Here is a 20,961-nt window from a genome sequence, read left to right as displayed (position 1 = left end):
ATGCAGCCTTTGTCTGAAAGAAGAATTATTCCATATGATTTGCATAATTCCAGTTAATAACAAACTTTTTGGGAAAATACACGAATCAAACAGAATATCTGCTTCTCAGTCAGTTTTTCTTTTACTTTGCCAGATCAGGCAAATCTTGGCTTTATGAAAATGCCTTCAAGCTTTTAAGAGAAAACCACCAGATTACTTGATAGGAAAATTATCGTTATGTGACAATTAATTCAGAGTAGAGTCTTCTCTGTTGGAGATCTGCTTCACTGTGCTGGGGTAACATAATTTTATGGCTGGATTCTTGCCGGAACAACAACTTTCCTCCTGGCACATTCCTGCTGATCTGCTGCTTTTATAATCACAGGAGCTCTATGAATGGTTTATGGGGTTCGGGGCTGAGTGTGAAAGCTGAGTAGCAGCAGTTGACTCACCTGAAGGGTGATTACAGGCACCACTTGACTACCCCAGTGACCCTCAGTCCCTCTGAGATCCACTTCACATCTCTATGATATACATGCACTATAATACTAAATATAGCTAAAACGGATGGTTACATGAGGCTTTTTTGCCTTACATCATCTCTAAAGCCGTTTCTTTCCGTCTTCAGTCTAAAATGAGCAGAATTTTCTTTTTCTGGTTCAGCTACAGGAAATCACACTGTGGACAATAATGAGCAGAAAGTTCTCGCATGAAGTCTGTGCGTCATGCCTGCATTTATGTGTTCCTTTATGCTGGTTTTGAAATAGAAGAGTTACGTCTGTGTGAGTGCTTATGAAACAGAGTCGCTGTATATTTAGCATGTTGTTTGTAGTGTCTGTGTTTGTGTGAACAGCCCACTTTGCTTCACAGCCTTGTCACAAGCGATCCGTCTCCTTGGGTGTTTAACCTCATCTTCCTCCGCTGAAATGAAGCATTTGAATGTTGTTTGTTTACTCCAGGAGGGTTTTAGTGAAAGTTGTTGACAATGAAAAAGCTCGGACTGGAGAATCTGAGCTCTGACTGGAGTTGATTTGGATTTTGTTGCATTTAGAAATCAAGTGAAATGATTAACTACAGAGAGCCTTTCTATCTGATTAACACTGCAGTCAGAAATCTGTGGAAACCTTTTTTGGAACCATAGCTGGATGACCACATTTAAACTCTCCAGTGTTGTATGTGACTGGAGCACACTCCTGTGTATTTTTACCTTTATACAGTAACCACCCCCTTCACAGAAAGAAAATGACACCTCCCTCCATTGTCTCTGACCACTAATACAAGACTTTGTGTTTCCTGCACAGCCTCAGACAAACAGCACGAGAAACAGCATAGTCACCAGTCCCAAAGGCAACATCCCCTCTGCTGCACTGGTATGCAGCTCTGTGTCCGTCTGTCTTGTGTGTGTGTGTGTGTGTGTGTGTGTGTGTGCGTGGGGTGTGTGTTGTTTTTGAATTAGGAATCTGCTGCCATGAGTGTGTAATATTAAAGTTTTGAATGGCAGCTTAAAGAGAAACAGGAACCAGTAGTTCTGCTTGCTTTAATCGTTACCTTTAAGACGAGGTTTTCACAGCATCCAGAACAGAAGGGCCTGAACTAAAGGCAAAGGAAGCGGTGCCACTGCCCCCCCTCAAACACTACGCAGCGGGCGCATTCTTGTTTCATTCATTCCCCTCCACTTTAAGACAGAAGTGTTGTGTGGAAGGATGGACGACTGAAGTACAGGTATTCAGGGATTTTGGTAAATATCAGTGTTCTGGGTCAGATCACAGAGGCAACAAGTTCAGGAGGGAAACACAAACATCCTTCTCCTCAGCGATTCTCTCCAGCTCCTCTTGAGGAGCTATCTGGACCGGGAACGATCCATTCCCAGTCCAGATAGACTCTTTTCTATGTGGAGGAGCAACAGTTATACTCCGAGCTCCCTCCGGATGGTGGAGCTCCTCCCCCTATCTCTAAGCCTGAGCCCAGCCACCCCCTGAAGAAAACTAATTTCAGCTGCTTGTATCCACGACCTCATTCTTTGGGTCACTACACAGACCTGTGACCATAGGTGAGGGTTGGAACAAAGATGAAGCAGTAAACTGAAAGCTTCGCCTTCCGGCTCAGCTCCCTCATTGCTGCTGACGAAGCCCGATCCATCTGTCCATCTTTAACTCACCATCACTAAGAATAAGATCCAGAGATACTTAAACTCCTCCATCTGCGGCAGAGACTCATCCCCGACCTGGAGGGAGCACTCCACTTTTTTCCAATTGAGAACTATGGCCTCAGATCTAGCAGAGCTGACTTTCATCCCGACTGCTTCACACTCAGCTGTGAAACGCTCCAGTGCAGCTGAAGGTCATGGCTTGAAGAAGCCAACATTATCTGTAAAAAACAGAGATGTAACCCCCGAGGTTCCCATACCAGACGCCCTCCTCACCCCGACTACATCTCCAGATCCTGTTCATGAAAACAACAAACAGGATTGGTGATGAGGGGTGGCCCTGGAGGAGTCCAACATGCACCTTAAACGAATTCAACTGAGTGCCAAGAATGTGGACACAGCTCTTACTTTGGTGATACAGGGACTGAATAGCTTGTTGACTCCACTCTGATACCCTGTACAGCTGCAGTACCTCCTATGTAACTCTGAAAGTGAAGATCTGGTCCACTGTTCCACGACCTGGGTTTCTAGGTGAAAGTCACACCGCTCCTCCAGAATCCACGGTTCAACAACCGGTCTGATCCTCTCTTAAGAAGTGACAAAATCCTCATAATGTGGCTGCAGAGCTGGTGATGGAAAAATATCCGAGACCACCTTTTTAGCTCCTTGTTTATATTCCCTTGCTGTTTAGTTACATTTTGGCTGCACAGTTTCATATTTATGGTCAGAAACCAGACCTATTTGGTCCAGTTTAGGAAGATTGTGGTAAGATTTTAGATACGCAACTTCTTAACATTAAACACAGCTCGTGCGAAAATATGCCGTTTCATGTAGAAAACTGATGCTAACGACCAGTTTCTGGATATATAAGAGACACTGTAATACACTGTATGCAGCCACTGGAACTGGAAAAGGCTATTTACAGGTTTTATATGCTGGATGATCACTAATCTTATTACTTTTTTTACAGGCCTTTTGCAGGATTGTCTTTTACATAACGATGAAAAAATTCAATAATGCTTTTATTTTTTAGTTTGCGGATTAGCAGCTTTTTATTCTTGTCAACAAATTCCAGGAAAAGACCAGAAACAACAGCATGTTTGACCATTTCTCTGTACTTTCTGACTCCATTCGGTCTGTGGCTGTCAGCTCTAAGCCCACCGCCCCCTAACAGACAGTTTTATTTTTTAGGTCAGTAGAAGTAGTGCTTCCATAAAGCAGCTGGTGCTTGCAAAACAAACAGGAAGAAATACGAGTTGTGCATTTAATGGGGACTAATTTCAGAAGCAGATTAATCCACATTTGTGTGTTTAGAGCGTAATGGGGCCAGCAGGACAGTGTGTGTGGGACTGAGTGGGTTTATGAAAATGAGGGGACATGTCATCCAGTGTATCCAGGTTTGCTGATGATTTTGGCCAAAAACAAAGCACAGCATGTAGTTGGTTCTGGTCTTTTCTTGCAGAGTAGATACTATATTCCTGTAATACAGTAAGTTTATAGATGTAGTGAACTGTGATTTACTGGAGAAAAGTTGGATTGTTTCCTGTGGTAACAAACATTTGCCTTCAGTTTAGCTGACAGTGTGATTGACTTGGTAAAGAAAAGTTTCATTTTGATGCCATCCTTTACCATGAAGTCTTTCTAATCTTTATCCGATTGTTCAGAAATGTATCCCTCTTTCCATTTGTTACTCACATTTTACTCTCTACTGATCTCTCAAACTCTCATTTTCATTATAAAACATCCCCCTCTTTACCTCCATTCACTCCCACTCTCTCTTTTCTCCTCTTCCTTTCTCCATTCTCCCTCCAGGAGCCTCAGACTACTGTTATCCATAATCCAGTAGATGGGATCAAGGTACATCCTCCTCCCCTCCTTCCACCTCTTCCTTTCCTTCATTTGTCATCCTCATCTCCACTCCATTTCTCCACCTGTTCAGCCTCAGCTGCATATATGCAGGGTTTTGTTTAAATTCTGTTGGATTTCTGTGTGCATCTCTTTGTGGATATGTGCATGAGGGAGTTGGTGAGAGTTGGTCTGTAGAGCTGTGAGTGTATTGTTGTCTTGTGCTGCCCCTCTGTGTTCAGACGAGTGGAGCTCAGTGGTCCAGCCGTTAGCAGAGAAAAGCACCAGATTAACCCTCATCCTGCTGTTCAAACTATTCTAAACGTTGTGTGCCTGTGTCCGTCCACGCTGAGGCAGTTCAATCCTTTGACAGGGATTCTGCCGCTGAGTCAGAAACACAGTTGTTTGTTTTGTATTTTTGGCAAAATCGTGGTGTGGAGATGGAGTTGTGTTGTAGATTTGATGGCAGTGTTTTGTGCATATTTATGCATGCTTTTGAACATCTTAACATGTGTAAATTGATTTGTTTTGTTGATCAATAAGTAGTTTTTCTTTCCTTTACAGGAATCGTCCGACAGCAGCAACACCACGATTGAGGATGAAGATGTAAAAGGTACACACGCCTAAAATTACCTCATTAGGAGGGCCTCAGTGTGCTCTTTAATTTGCAATTATTACGGATCATTTGTAGTAAAAAGACGAGAGTCAGACAGGTAAATAAACACAAGGTGAACTTTATTTTAAAGCTGATCCACGTCCAAAAGTAGCAGCCAAACTGAAAATAATGGGTCTACATGATGATCTCAAAACGGTGTATAACTGAAAACAGTAGTAAGATCTTTAACCAGGTTTTCTCCTTAACACCTGCCCTGTCCGGGGGTTCAGTCAGTGAGCTCGTCAGTAGCTTTAATACTAAAATGTTAAATGTTATGGATACTATTGCTCCCATTAAGGTGAAGGTTATCTCTGGAAGGAAGAAGTCTCCATGGCGAAATTCCACACTGGTGAAAAATGGGAAAAGAGAGTGTCGGAAAGCTGAGCGCAGATGGAGAAAAACAAATCTCCAGGTTCATTATGACATCTATAAAGAGAAACTTCACTCTTATAATTTACAACTGAGGAATGCAAGGAAATCCTACTTCTCTGACATCATCACCAAAAACAGTCATAATGCTCGGGCCTTATTTGCTACAGTTGACAGGCTAACAAACCCTCCTGTGTCAGTGGCAAATGAACTCCATTCCACCATGGCCTGCAATGACTTTGCCAAATTCTTCATAGACAAAGTCCAAAATATTAGACAAGCAGTTGGTACATCAGCAGCAGGTTCAGCATATGTACTGTGTCCACCGAAAACCGGTTTAAACACCATGACACTATTTCAACCCATTAACAGTAAAGACCTGGAGGACATCTTACGTCACCTGAAGTCCTCCTCTTGCTGTTTAGACATCCTACCAACAGGTTTTTTCAAAGGGGTCTCAAAGACTTTGGAGTCAGACCTGTTACTGATTGTGAACCTGTCCTTAACGTCAGGTGTGTTTCCAGAGCCACTAAAAACAGCTGTAATTAAACCTCTGCTGAAAAAGGACAATCTTGACAAGACGCAAATGAACAACTACAGGCCCATCTCAAATCTCCCATTTTTAAGTAAGATCATTGAAAAAGCGGTTTTTCGACAGCTTAATTACTTTTTAACACAAAATAACTGCTATGATACCTTCCAGTCAGGCTTTAGACAGCACCACAGCACTGAGACTGCTCTGACCAAAGTGTTTAATGACATATGTCTGAATACAGACAGTGGAAAAATGTCAGTCTTAGTTTTACTGGATCTCAGTGCTGCCTTTGATACAGTTGACCACAATATATTACTCAAACAACTGGAGAACTGGGCTGGTCTTTCCGGAACTGTACTAAACTGGTTCAAAACATACTTAGAGAACAGGAAGTACTTTGTGTCAATAGGTAACTTCACATCTGAGCAGACAAGAATCACATGTGGAGTTCCCCAAGGTTCCATCCTGGGACCTCTTCTGTTTAACATCTACATGCTCCCACTGGCACAGATTATAAAAAACAACCAAATAAACTACCATAGCTATGCAGATGACACAGATGTATATAACAATGTTACCAGGAGACAGAGGGCCTGTACAGGCCCTTGGAAAATGCATTGAGGAGATTAATGACTGGATGTGCCACAACTTCCTCCAGCTAAACAAAAACAAAACTGAGGTAATTGTCTTTGGAGCCAAAGATAAACGATTGAAAGTCACCACAGAGCTTCAATCTATAAATCTAAAAACGACCAACCAGGCCAGAAATCTGGGTGTAGTGATGGACTCAGACCTAAATTTGGACAAACACATTAAGGCAATAACAAAGTCAGCCTACTATCACCTTAAGAATATATCAAGGCTAAAAGATCTGATGTCTCAGCAGGACCTGGAAAAACTAGTCCATGCATTCATCTTTAGTAGGCTTGATTATTGTAACAGCATCTTTACAGGTCTGCCTAAAAAGTCAGTTAGACAACTGCAGCTCATCCAGAACTCAGCTGCTCGAGTCCTCACTAAGACCAAAAAAGTGGAGCACATCAGTCCAGCTCTGAAGTCTTTACACTGGCTGCCTGTCCATCAGAGGATAGACTTTAAAGTTCTGATGCTGGTCTATAAAGCTCTGAATGGTCAAGGACCAAAATACATCAGTGACCTCCTGACCCACTATGAACCTTCCAGACCCCTCAGGTCATCTGGATCCGGTTTTTTATCAGTTCCCAGAGTCAAAACCAGACATGGAGAAGCTGCATTCAGCTTCTATGCTCCACATGTCTGGAACAAACTCCCAGAAAGCCTCAGATCATCTGAAACACTCAGTGTATTTAAGTCCAGGTTGAAGACACACCTATTTTCAGCTGCATTTGAATAAGCTTGAGTTTCAAAACGGAATCATGTTTTAACTATTGATTTTATCTTTCCTAAATATAATTTTTTCTGATTTTATCTATTGTTCTTATTTCCTTCTTTTGTTTAAATTTTAAATCATGCTTTTTATTTCTTCTGTTTTAATGTCTCTGTGAAGCACTTTGAATCACCTTGTTGTTGAATTGTGCTATACAAATAAACTTGCTTTGCCTATTATAGCTATATTTGGGTTATGCTCCTTATCCCAGCAAGGGTAATTATCCTTTGTTAGAATGAATCGAATCACTGGCACAAAGCATGCAATACCACAGTAGATAAGTGGCGCTGTACCCATTTCAACTATTGCTAATAGAGCCACTTCGTGTTGACGTCTTCACCACCACCACCAACAACAAAAAGGCATTCAGAAAGATGACAACAAAAATCAAGATGAAGCTACATCCCTCTACATTTGTGATGAGCATGGTTATGGCAAAAAAACGATGCACAATGTCGCAGTCTCCATCACGTTGTTTGTTTCTTTCTAACGGCGGAGACAACAGTAATATAGTCTCCTTCTTCTGGGTGATGATCGCGAAAATTTTAATAAAAAAAAAAAAAAAAAACGCAGAACGCTCGATCCTATCCTCTGTCGTCTCCAGGCACGTTAAGTGGGTAACCAGAGTTATCTCGGGGTGTTAATTCGTTTGCAAGGAACCCGATCCGAATCGATTTCTTGTCGGGTTAAGCTTATTACATGAGCTGACTGAACTAAACTGTCTTATTGTAATTTAGCCATTAATCCGATCGCCTGCATGGAACGCACTGATCGACAACAGATCAGCATGCGACATCCAGGGGTTGGGTTACGGTTAACCTAAACCAAGCTCATATGGCAGCTAATCAGCAATAAAACCACAAACCTAAAGAAACATACCGTCACTTTTCAGCAGCCGAAGCAGAAGGAATAAAATAATTTGTCAGGGCCTCAGGACACAGATGCAGGGTCTGTTCAGATTCAATGGAGTTTATTATTTAATACAGTAAGGCAGGATGAGGATCTCCAAGCAGAGAAAAGGAATCAGGCTGTGAAAGTCCAAAGTGCTCTCCTCAATAACTAAAGCTGAAGACGAGCGCAGCTATGAAAGTTGTTAAACAAAAACTCTCCACGCTGGGAGGAAAACAAAGGGCTATGAATGATTACAAAATAAACTCTCACGCTCTCCTATTGAGGCGGATTGAAACAAAATACGCTCTTAAAAACAACAAAAAGGCACTATGACAATTAAAACTATGATCTTAAAGCAATCCTTTAACGGAGGCGTGACAGATCTTACAAGAAAACGAAAACACTCCACTGGAGGAGGAACTACATTACAAATCAAAAACGCTCCAAAAAACAGGAACAAAACAAAGCTATGAAACGTACCTTGCATAAATAGATAAATTATGGCTACGAATAAATTACAAATCAAGATAGCTCTGCAGGAGGATCGCTCACTGCAGGCTCGTGGAAACTATGTCAGTGATTCAAAAGATGTCTGGTAATGAAGCTCATGGACAGAAACAACATACTAGCACAAAACAAGGGAGACGCAGACTACTTGAACACATGAGGGACCAAGGGCAACAGGTGGAAACACTTGGGAATCAGGGAAGACAATGAGACACTTGACACGGGAGGAAGGGCAAGATACCTGAAACGAGAGGGAACAGTTAGTGATTTTTCAAAATAAAACAGGAAATGACGAGACAAGACATGAAACGGAACGTAAATCGTGACAGAATTAGAATCACTCAGGGTGATTGTTTTCCTCAGGGGTGCATGATAGACCGTTAAAACAAATTCACAGGAAATAACACGGCCAGATGCCCAAATCATGATTATAGACAAGGTCAAATTGGCCCTTTATAAGTGTGGACCATTTAAAAGATAGACAACGGACAAAGTCTTTCAAAATAAAGATCAACCAGAACTCACTAAACTAAACTAAAACCCAACAATATGACACACAAGAGGCTTCAGAGGGCTGAGATCACTTTAACTGAAGCAAACTTACTCAAATGATGCTCCAAAATCTTTTGATTTGATTTTCTATAAATTCCCAGCTATAGTTTCATGTTTAAATGTATCAAACTGAACACCATTAATAAATTTCTGTTGATATGTAAGTCCCTGAAAATGACGAAATGTGGCTCTGAAATAAGTTGTGTAATGAATTTATGATGTAAATATTAAAATACAGGTGAAATTAGGTTTAAAAGAAAAAATAGATGTTTCTTGTTTTCAAAATGACAATCCTGGAATGTTCCTGTTCTAATTTCCAGAAATACTGCAAATCACTTGAGCACAAAGTCGTCCTCACAGAGTCTATTAACAGCTTTAGAAAGATGAGATTTTTTTAAGTTTTACTCCTCAGATAACAACGCACCCCTCATTTCAGTTTCAAAAGCAGAAGAAGAAGAGCTGCAGAGGAAACGTACTGATTCTGGGAATTGGTTTTCAATGCCCAGGACAATCATAGGTGACTTTTATGTAACCGTTTGGTAAAGTTTAAGTCTCAGTCTCAGAATTGGCTTTGAGTTCTATGTTCGATTATCCTGTAACTATCTTTCTTATGTTACTTGTTGATAAACGAACACTGTAGAATGAAACTTGCAGCTAAGTTGGTGCTAAATAGTACTGACAAGGTTGATGGATCAGTTACTGATGCAGCTGTAGAGGTGTCCTCTTTGCATCAGAAAATGTCAATAAAGGGGACCCGGTTTGTTGAAGCATCAGTAAAGGGAACAAGCTGGGAATGAAAATGTGTTGGCCGAGGAAGAGACTGATAGAGAGGGTTTATGGGTAAGAAACAGAAGCTGACATACACCAAAAAACCTGAAAAAGATCTTTAAAAGACACCCTCTCACACCGAAAGACAAAGTCACTGAGTTTTAAGTCTCAGACTAAAGATTTTATGAAGACTCCAGATGTTACAGGGTCACTATTTGTAAAACTACAACTGGATTTTTCTGAGATTGTTTCCCATCATGCACCTGGTGGAAACGCTTAACAATGAAGTCGACCGATAAGCAGCTTTTAGCCACAGCTGCGTTTTTAAGTGCAGATGAAACATCGTAGAGACATTCCTGCTGTTGCCATAATGCAGTTAGTTGCTCCTGCTTTTCTCCGGTCCAACTGAAACGGACGTTTTTAACCTCATCGCCATGGTTACTGTCAGCCACAGCTTCCCCTGCTTCTTGTTTGGAAGTGACAACAGCGCACATATTTGTTGAAAACGCAGAATGAGTCACCACTTTACACGGGAGCACCACAACTCCCGTCAGATACTTCCCGATTTCTTCTGACTTTTTAAATCTTGCAGTGTATGGCAAGCTTTAGTCTCTTGCTTTGGCCTTCGCCAACTTCTCTTTTGCCTGATCCATACCATCTTGTCCGCTTGAGGTGGGTCACCTGTTAACTTGAAATCATTTCAGGTAATGATGTCTGAGTCCAAATCTGCTGTCAAAGCAAACAAAAAAGAAGAAAACAAATCAATGAAAGTTTGATTTGTTCACATTTTCTCTTCCTACAGAAAGCCACGTGTTATCTGATGGTTTAGGTCTTCGGGTTTGTTTACTTACAAACTGATTTGTAAAGCACAATTCAACAACAAGGTGATTGAAAGTGCTTTACATGGATCATAAAAGCATTCACACCAAAACTTCCAGTTAAAACGAAGTGAGAGAGGAACGGCACCGTGAAAGTTCAGCTCAGTTAAATCAGTTGTTAAAATGCTGGGTTAAACAGGGAAGTCTTACGGTTTGGTTTAAAAGAAGCAGAGTTGATGCAGACCTGCAGTTATCTGGGAGTTTGTTCCACATTTACAGTATGATCCATAAAAACTTCTGACTCTGGGGACAGAAAACAATCAGACGGATGCTCAGAGGCTGCAAGTGATAATGTCACAAAGGACTGTCTTGCATTTCTCAGTACCAAATTCTAAATGTAGTGAACCAGGACATTAGATTTTAGCCACCAACGTTCAGCTTTTACGAAGGTAGAGAAAAAGATGAGTGCAGACTTTCGGCTGCTGGCATGAAAAAAAGATGCATCCATCTCCACTTTATTCCTCTGACAGCATAAATCCAATCATATAAACAAAAGCTGAACAAATTAAACCACGAGAGTGTGGTGGGGAAAAAAAGTGCAGAATCCTGCAGCTTTTAGAAAGGAAAGCAGGTAAATGAAGTGAAGAGGTGCTTTCATGATAGAAAAAAAGCAGAAAATTAATTTAACAACATCCAGAGTAAGAGAGGGAGTGACAGAGAGGGAGGGAAGGAGGGAGGGAGGGGAAGAGACAATCCGAGCGAGTTAAGCCCTCAACTCAGTGTGGGGAGGAAGCGACAGAAGAAGGACAGTAAATCTCATCCGAAGGGCTCGGACAAGAATAGCCCGATGAGCTCAAAAAGCCTCACATGCACATGAGAGATATGATAGATGATGGATGGAGGTAGAGAGTGACACAGCGCCTAGACGGACAATGGGAGGTATGTAAGCTGTGCGATAGTTTCTGTGTGTGCAGTACCATAAAGATCAGATCAGGACCAGCAAGACGCAGCATGACCAAGGAGCTCCTCTGTGATTCTCTGCTGAGTTTCTAAGAAGCTTCTGATGTTTCTGAATGAGTTTTTAGCACCATGAGCTGAGTTTTGCGTCCGTTCACTGTGAACGTAACTTTTGGGTTGGATCACTTTGCTCTCACAGTTTTTCTTCTCCACAGCTCGCAAGCAGGAGATCATAAAGATCACAGAGCAGCTGATCGAAGCGGTCAACAATGGAGATTTTGAGGCTTACGCGTGAGTCCATTGTTCATTCTTTATTCTACGTTTCATATAAAAGTTCAACCAGCGGCAGGAAAAGAACATGTTAAGCCTGGGAAGTGGACATTAAAGCTCTCCATCAGCCATCAAGAACCATTAATCTGATTGACATACAAATGTGTTGTATTAAAAGATTAAAGAGTAATTACAGTCATTGTTTTATCCGCTCTCCCTCTTCCTACTTAATATATAATTAAGAATAATGCCTGGCCCACTGAGTGAAAGGAGGGGGAGGGAAAGCTAAAGTGTGTCCAGTAATGGAAGACCAATTCCCCAAATGCAGGAGGAAAATAGCTTATACGTAATAGAATTAAACATAATAGAATTAAACATAATTACAGGGAGCCAAAAGGTCTCAGAAGCAAATCAAAGTTTTGATTTACTAAATCAAAATTAACTAGCAATATTAAATCAAAATATCAAACTTCTGAGATACAAAAGCAAACTTAGATTTCTGAAAGTTTTGAGACAGTAACTCAAATTAAAAACCACAAAGTCACAATCAGAAGAGAGTACAAATCAAAGGTTTGAGCTACTCTGACATGTCAAAATCTTATCAAATACCATGTTAAATATGCAATTTACAACTTTATTATTTGAATTCAAAGTTAAAATGGATATATGTACTCATTTTTAATGAGGGTGCTGCAGGAGTGGGCTCAGATAACTTTTTCTCTACTACAGAATCAGGCATTTATCAACAAACATGTCTAACAAGAAGGCTCTGAAACTAACTGTAAAAACTACCCACTACCCACCGTGGGTCTGACGGGAGCTTCTTTAACAGTTTGATTATAAAGAGATTCTTAGTGCTGAGGGTTTTATTGCTCTTACATTAATGAGCGTAGTTATTAGCTGGAGAAGAACGTCATTGTTCAGTCTTCACATCTTCACTCCTGAGCGTGTATGTGTTGCCTGATGAACGTTTTCGTGATGACATTTTCATTCCAAAATCAGATCACAATGCAAATGATTAGGCTTGTAAACATTAGAGTGGCCTGATAAGAGCTCAAATTGTGACTTAAAAGCATCAGGGTGTGACATGACGACGACTCATTCGGTTGCTGTCAGATTAATGGAAGTCAGAACATGTCTAAACAGCTTAAACGGGACCAAGTTCTCAAATTTCTACGCTATTAGACAAAGATTGGCAGTCACTTTTAGATATGAGGTATATAGGTTTTAGCCTAAAGGTTCATTTAAACCAACTCTAAACAAGTTTGTGAACCTTAAAAATATGTACTTCTGACTGGTTTTGTAAAAGCACCCAAGGGCTGGAATACCACAGGTCACCATCGCAACAAATGTGCAGGGCTGTGCATGTGCAGGGCTCAGAGGGAGGTTTGTTTTCATGACAGAGGTGTCACATTCCACACCCGTAGGATCACTAGCCAAATTCTCTTCTGTTACTTTAACTTAAACAAACTTCTAAATGGAAACATCAAAATATAAAATACAAAAATGTAAGAGGCTCAGAGTTGGAATGATAAAGCAGTAAAGATACTGGCTTCCATTACAATATCTATAATAGCTTTTCAGGGTCTTGTATCATAATTTTATGTTGCTTATCAAGTGTGCAATATTGTTATTGAATAATTGAAGTTATGATTTCTATTGTATGTTAGCAACTGACAATGGTAGCTGACATTTCCAGTCATTCTGATGTTAACTGGCTCTGACGTTAACTTACAGGAAGATCTGCGACCCTGGTCTTACCTCGTTTGAGCCCGAGGGGCTGGGGAATCTGGTGGAGGGCATGGATTTCCATAGATTTTACTTTGACAATCGTAAGGCTGGTTTGATCTTTTCTAGCTTTTTGTGCTTTTCCAAGTTTCACTTCTACACTCTGAAACGGTTTGCCTCTTTCCTGTCAGTCCTTTCTAAGAACAGCAAACCCATCCACACCACTATCCTCAACCCTCATGTGCACATGATCGGAGACGAAGCAGCCTGCATCGCCTACATTCGACTGACGCAGTTTGTAGACAGCCAGGGCCATCCCCGCTCAAGCCAATCAGAAGAGACAAGGGTTTGGCACCGCCGGGACAGCCGGTGGCAAAATGTCCACTTCCACTGCTCGGGAGCTCCCGCCGCGCCGCTGCAGGGATGAGGTGCGCTAACACATAGCACCGTCGAACACGAGCACATATACGAGGAGACAGACTGGAAATACAAGGAAATACATTTACAGTTTGATGAGCAAATATTTGGACACCTCTTTTGCCTTCATTTTTGTTTACAAAAGCCGTTTATCACAAAATATTTAAGTTAAATGATGAATTTGAGATTTAAGAGCAGACTTTCAGGTTCAAACTTAAACTGGAGGAAAGGTTCAGAATCTTTTAAACGTGGAATCCTCAGTGAACACCACCAGAAACACTGTTAATACTTTGTTAAGAATCCTTCTCTGCATATTTTCTGATGTTTTACTGGCCCTTTAATGCAGCTGTTAGCAGCTGTTTTTCAGTTTGTGGATTTTTCTGCCTTTAATCCTATCCTCAACAAGTGAAACACAGCTTTATCAGGTTGAGATGAGGTGAGATTATTTTTTTTTACCTTCATAAATTCCGGGGTTGATTTGCTGTATGTCATCATCCGTGAGTACAATGAAGCTCCGTCCAATCAGCTTAACTGCGTGTGTCTAGGTCAGTTTAGACAGCAGATCCCTATACATTTGAGAATTCATCTGTCTTCTGTTGTATCAGAAATAAAAATGGAAGCTATGCTGGTCTGTGTTATCAGGCTGCCGCTGTGTGTTTTGCAGGTGATGATGTAGCTTCAGACAAACCGTTTTCCCTCCCTTTGACTCTGGTGCAGGTTTATCTTAGTTTCATCTGTCCAAAGGATGATGTTCCAGAAAAGTTTGGTCTTTTCACCCTTCCTGTTCTGAAGAGTCACAAATAGTTTGAATCTTGTGGTACACTTGCTTTTCCAAGCTAAAGGAGTGAGATCAGCCACCATTGTTGCCCTCTGTGATTGCCTGGGCCTTTTTCTGCTGGTTTGATCTCTCCTAACATTCCCTCTCTGCTGAATCAATGTAGTTTTTAACATTATGTTTGTCTTGTTTTGGGTGTTTGTGAGCATGTTGTGTGTGTCATGTGCAAAAAAATTAAAGCAATTGGTATCAATTTTAAACATTTAACTTGTTGAAATGATGAAGAAATACAGAAGGAGCAGCCCTTATGTGTCCAAGAACCATGTTTCTGCATTAACTTGGCTGCAATCAGCAAGGTGTCACTACATGCCTCACAGTGAACAGTTTAAAAGCTGCAGATTCAGTTGGTTTCTACTCCTTCATCCAGTGTGGTTCTAGATACCCTTAAATAAAAGTGTCTTCACTTTGAACCTGTACTTTTAGCCGTCAAAAATTCTGTCAGGTTCCAAATATCTTTAGATTGTAAATTGAACTTTCACGTCTTTATCCGTCTTTTTGTGGGTTGTTGAGCTTTTTGATTACTGTGTAAAAGTGAACGTCTGTGATCGGACATTCGTTACCTGGACACAGTCGTGACCTTGTTGGCTCACTTCTTTCTTCACAGGTAGCATTGAGAGGCGGAGCCGACCTGGCGAGGAACGAGTCGATGATCCGAGAGAGGGGTGCAGGTGGAAGGAGGGCGGGTATAAGGATTTTCGGGTTGCGGTCGTCCTCCTGCACTCTGCACACCCACCTCGCTCTTCTCTCTCGACAGCCACAGCAGACAGTTAACATTCAGCCCACTCGACATCACAGAGCAGATCAGCTGCAACAAGGAAACTCTTTAAGCCTGCGTGTCGTCTCTAGCCGGCGCCACGTGGCTGCACGCCCGGATAACACCCGTCTTTATCCCGTCAGCCTCTCGTGCGGCACTCTCCTTCCTCAGAAACCTAAAATGATTGATCCTTGCTCCTCTTATTATGGCTGTCATTGTGCTCTTTGAACTGTACAGTATATTTAATAACCGTTTGAATTCCTTCTTTGTTCTTTTTTATGGCGAGCATGACTCCGACCTGTATTCTTGATATTACCTGTGGCTGTTTCTCTGCACGACTACCGAACAGACAGAACCACGAGTCTCAGAGACGGAGACCAGTGGGTGTATTTGATGATGCGTTTTGTTTTGTTACTTGTTGTTGTTTTTACCTTTTTCTCTGGAGTGCAGTTGACCCTGAACAACACCCATGTGTGTTGACAGGATCCAAGCCGCTCAGTAAAAACCCTGCAGCATGCTAAGATACTTCTGTCCTTAAAGATTCTCTGTGTGCCGAACTACCTACTGAAACCATGACAGTGGTTAAGATTATAGTATCCCGCTGTTTGTGTACACTTCCAGTTTTATTGTGGTGGTTATTTACTTGCATGATATTCCAAGTTAATGCATTGCTAAGTTGGATGTTAATGTGCATTTTGATTGTTTCTCTCTTTATTTTGGACTTAGCTGCTGGTGAGCTTTAAGCTGTTGTCGGGCCGTGTAAATGCGGATGCTGTTCTTGTGATAAATAGTGTAGTGTTGGTGAGGATCATGATGACTTGCTGCTTGCAAATCAGATTTTAAATGGCTCTTTACTGTTTCCACATGCAAAACAAACATCCCCACTGACCACTTTTGGTGTTTTAGGTTCAAAACAGACCCTACTGATGGAAAATGTTACAACTGACACTTCACAAGTTGCTTTGTTCTTGATTTAGATTATAAAGACATCATGTTGTGCTTTTTTGGGGTTTCCCTCTTCTTCTGTGTGTGAAACAGCTTTTTGTGCATGTGAAAACTCTTAAAAGTCCACCACAAACAGAGTTACTCTTTGTCAAAGAAAAACTTTGCTCCTGGGCAGCCTAAAACTCCTCGTTTGTTGTTTGACTTTCTTTCCACATAAAGCACCACAGTGATATACATTTGCATAACGCCTGCTTTGTGGCTAGTTTAGCTTTTCCAGTCTGGTCGAATTGTGAAAAAAATGACCTCCTGCCATCTTTTCCTGAGCTTTTTTCCTCCACCTCAATAGAAAAAATCTCGGCGTTAAAGAAAGATGGTGGATAAATGTTATAAGAACTCAGGAAAAGACAACCACAGCGACACTAATGTGGGTCTGAAACTACAAATATTGACATTGTTACACGGATATATTAGAGATAATATAGAGTATTACTTTGTTGTTAAACTTCCTAACTCCAAAGTAAAGTTAAACACATCCTCCTGTCCTCATTTATTCACATGAATAATTAGTACGACTGGATGAATACGATGGAGCTTTGCAACCGGACCCAGCAAATGTCCAGAATTCACAGTCTGCCATTTTGGATCAATCAGCTGACCAATCAGAGTAGACCTGGCTTATTGTTAAGGAGTTTTAAAGGGAAAAGTAAGCATTCAGACAGAAGGAAACATGAGTTGTTACAGTTATGTGATGTGTTTATCCCAAAATAAAATCATGATCCTGTTAATGTGTAACGCTTAATGTGGGTTTTTTAAGACTTAAAGGTGTAAACAAGGCGTTGCTATGAGGGTCTATCAACCCTGAGATCATTAATCTGAAGAGTTTAAGCCGCCACCGAAGGAAAAGTGTTTGATGTTAAAATTATTTGTATTTTTAAGGATATTTATCAGTGCAGTGGTCTTTTTCTTTTGCTTTTTATCAGCTGTTTTTTCAAAATATTAATATTAATAATGTTCCTTTAGCTAATGAGCTCAAACTGCAGAGGACTTCTTAAAAGCTGCACATTTTCTGACGATGAAAGATGGCTCTGGCTCCTCTGGGCTTCATGTGGCTTGACAGTGAGATTTAGATAATTATTTAGCTTCTATTTACCTCTATTTTGGAGTTTTTGCTTATGAACAGGTGACCAAATACCAAATAAGACAGTTGGGAAGGAGTCAGAAGTGTTCAGAACCATCTTGGTTCTGCAAAAGGCAACAGCTTTTCCAGGTTAAACAGTTACTTTTTATTTTAGAAGAGCACGTGATGTCTGAGTGGACCACGGGGTTTAATACACATGCAAACATGATCAGAGTAGATGTTTCTACATTCACTTGGTGAGAAGAAAAAGGATAGATAAAAAGAAGATTAAACAAAAAAAATCCCAATAAATTGCATTCACAGCATTTCCCGAATGCTTCGTTTCTACATAAGTAAGCAACACTGAAGAGCTAAAGCTCCAGCTTATCACACAAAATTAAGATATCGGAGCAAATATATTAATATCTGAATGATAGTTCAAGTAATTTTACTTGAAACACACAAAATGTCTCTTGTTCTGGCAAAAAACAAGACTCTGAATAATCAACTTGTTTGTTTAGGCCACAGATTACGATTAGTGTTTTATTAAAGCATTTCAACATTGTCTGCTTCAAGTTGAATTTCCCAAGATTTCAATTTAAAGTATTATAGCACAGAGCTGATTAATTTCTATCCAAACGGAACCCTTATTGGATATATTCTCAGTATTATAGAAATGATAAATGTGCAGTTTATGCAGACGTTTATACAGATAGTTTTTGAAATAACAAAGATTCCAGCTGGGATTTGAAAACCTTCTCTCACTGAACGTGCTGCATTGCTTTAAGTCCAGAAATTGACTTTATTTATACAACACAGATCAACTGAATTGAGTAATTATTGCCTCATATGGCAGAGTTTGTGTAAACCAAAAGCTGATTCATTTGTTTGTTAAAGAGAAACAAAATTGACAATCAACGATCAAAAGTAATGTATTTCTATATATTTTATGTATGATCAAAAATAATAAGATCAGTGACCTAAATGCACCAAACAGGGTTTCATATTAATACATGACATGAGTTCAGTGCATGTTTGAGATGTTTCACTGCTCCAACGAACCTGATTTAAAGGAGTGGGTCAACTTCATAAAGTTATTTCTTTACATTTGATATTTAGATGATAACAGTTAGTGAGCTCTTCTAGTGCTTTGTGTCTCAACTAATACTGTTTAAATAAAGGGACAAAAAGTGCTTTTAAATACATGTTCCGTGTAGAGAATTGGAGACATGGAACAAAGTGATGAACATCTAATAAATCTCCTCCATCTTTCCAAGGTTCATGACAATCAGTTTTAGCGTTGGTTTGTGCTTCAACCTGTCGAGGAAGAGCAGATGTGAATTAGGTTGTAGCTATAATCTGATATCCATGTTTAAACTGTACTCTTTCCCTTTTAAATATGTAATAAACTGATTCCTCTGTGTTTTGTCTGGCTGTTATGAGAGGGGCTTTTTAAAATCTGCTGGGGTGAAAAACAAGCTCCGAAAGCCATTTAGATGAGTGGTAATATGAGGTGAGAGCACTCTGAGGGACTTTATGCTGTTTAAAGCTTGGAAGTCAGCGAGCCGGTTCAGATTTTAAAACTGTGTTGTTGAACAGCTGCCACTCAAAGAAGAGGAGAGATTTTCTTTTTTAATATTTCTACCACAGAAACCTACAAAAAGGAACAATAGGTTACATTTAACCCATTAGGGTTTGGCCTGAATCCTTCCCATTCGGGCCAAAGCCTAATTGTATTACTACTTCAATCAGATTGTTGATCAATGTGGAAGCCAGTTCTTCTTCCATTAATGAGTATTTGACCGTGTTGTAACGTTTAAGCTGTTTAATCTGGTGTGAATGAGCCTCATGATTTCCTTCGCCTGCATTCAGGTGAGGGATCAGGACACGGCTGATGATTATGATGATGATAATGACTGAGAAACACTGATTAAAACGAGGATTTTCTGTCTGGAGTTATTTTCTATTTATTAAAACCCTGTTAATGATTGGATGTAATCATCGTGAACTCCCCTCTCATCTCCAATCAGAAGAACAGACGTCATTTTTCTTATTTACTCTCAACAATAACCTTGAGACTATTAACCAGTCACTCTTTACTGTTACTTACTGCTGCATTTACATGTACATTAACAGATAAAGACATTCGTTTAGAGGAATAAATGCCATTTCATCACTAGGTTAGAGCTTTGATTTGTTTTCATACACTCTCTTATGGATGTTTACGTGACAAGAAAACTAATTATTGTAAAACTGAACCTATAAAACATGTAAACATTAAAATGAACTTTTCCAAACCGGGTTAAATTTCAAATATCTGCACCAGTCTGCCTGTCGTCTTTGGGAGTAATACAAGTTAAAAGTAAAAGAGATAAGACACAACAATAACATCCACACAAATTACAAATAAATAGATGTCACTGCTGAATCATCATGTGAGTGAGTTCAAAAAGCGTTACAAGGGCTGTTGGTGCGTGTTTTTAATGACTCAAATGGGTCTGGTCATGTTCCAGTGTTCAATCTTTTTAACAGTGTATTCTAACCAATAAAGCTGCTCTCATTCACATATGTTTCTGTTTCTTTTGTCAGAAACTTGGACTGAAAATCAGCCCAGATTGTCGTTCTGCGCTAATAAAACCCTGATTTTATAACCGCAGCCTCATCTGACAAAATCACCGTTAAAGCAACTTAAAGACAGCGTCTGTGCAGTGAATTCAGCTGCACTCAGATGTACTGTGATCAGGAAGTTAGAAGCAGCAGGATGTTCTTGCACAGTCCACAGAGTGGCCTGTTGATTTGTGACTCTCCTGCATTTATTGAGACAGTCTCACCTCATTTAATGAAACTGTTTGTGCAACCCATTATTTTCTACACTTTAGCTTCACTTTTAGCTTCCCTTTTATTTCCCATTTCTTGAAACTTGAGTATTTTCCCATTGTTTTGCTGGAATGTTTACTTTATTAAGGGCAGAATCTGAATGCCCCCCCCCCCCCCCCCCCACACCCCCCCCCCCCCCTCCTCCTAGTGACGTTAAAGTTGTTGAGATGAGATGTCTAGTAACTTGTTCTTTATAATCAGTGTCAGGGGGACAAAGGTTGGCAGTTGTTGCTCTGTTCTGGGTTGGGCCGTGACTGAAGTGTATCTGGCTCTGAACCAGAGTGTAAACAATGGGCTTGATTTAAAAATAAAAGAATCTTTTTAACCTTTTCTTGGTCCTACAAAGAGTTTTACATGTGTTACATGACACTCATACAGAGCTTGTTCTTATATACTGTATATAAACACTCATCGGCCATTCTATTAGGTACATCTGTTCAATTGCTTGTTAATACAAATAGCTAATCAGCCAATCGGGCCGCATCTCAATACATTTAGGCATGTATTTAGGCATGTATTTTATTGAGTGTAAACCTTACTACTCCTGGAGAGAGTTCTCTTCCTCCATCCTCCTTCAATCTCTCACAGGAG

The 20,961-nt window shown here is 40.3% G+C and overlaps 1 protein-coding gene across 3 annotated transcripts in view; it reads left to right on the top strand.

The window, feature by feature from the left end:
- The window catches only part of LOC140276949 (calcium/calmodulin-dependent protein kinase type II subunit beta), a 63,529-nt gene extending 43,472 nt beyond the window's left edge, over positions 1-20,057 (top strand). Inside the window, exons 15-21 of one of the 3 annotated variants that reach the window (XM_072371810.1) lie at positions 1,281-1,349; positions 3,938-3,982; positions 4,535-4,583; positions 11,643-11,718; positions 13,435-13,529; positions 13,617-13,853; positions 15,282-20,057. In XM_072371810.1, coding sequence (XP_072227911.1) covers positions 1,281-1,349; positions 3,938-3,982; positions 4,535-4,583; positions 11,643-11,718; positions 13,435-13,529; positions 13,617-13,852 — 570 coding nt within the window. In that variant the 3' untranslated portion in view covers position 13,853; positions 15,282-20,057. The remainder of the gene's footprint in view (positions 1-1,280; positions 1,350-3,937; positions 3,983-4,534; positions 4,584-11,642; positions 11,719-13,434; positions 13,530-13,616; positions 13,854-15,281) is intronic. The other 2 variants (XM_072371811.1, XM_072371812.1) reach the window with 2 other exon arrangements.
- The last annotated feature ends 904 nt before the right edge of the window (positions 20,058-20,961 follow it).

Source organism: Leuresthes tenuis, unplaced genomic scaffold, assembly GCF_036924035.1.
Source record: "Leuresthes tenuis unplaced genomic scaffold, fLeuTen1.0.hap1 SCAF_19, whole genome shotgun sequence".
Taxonomy (NCBI): Eukaryota; Metazoa; Chordata; class Actinopteri; order Atheriniformes; family Atherinopsidae; genus Leuresthes; species Leuresthes tenuis.
The sequence above is the reverse complement of the archived record's forward strand: the minus strand, read 5'-3'. Positions and strand labels throughout refer to the sequence as shown.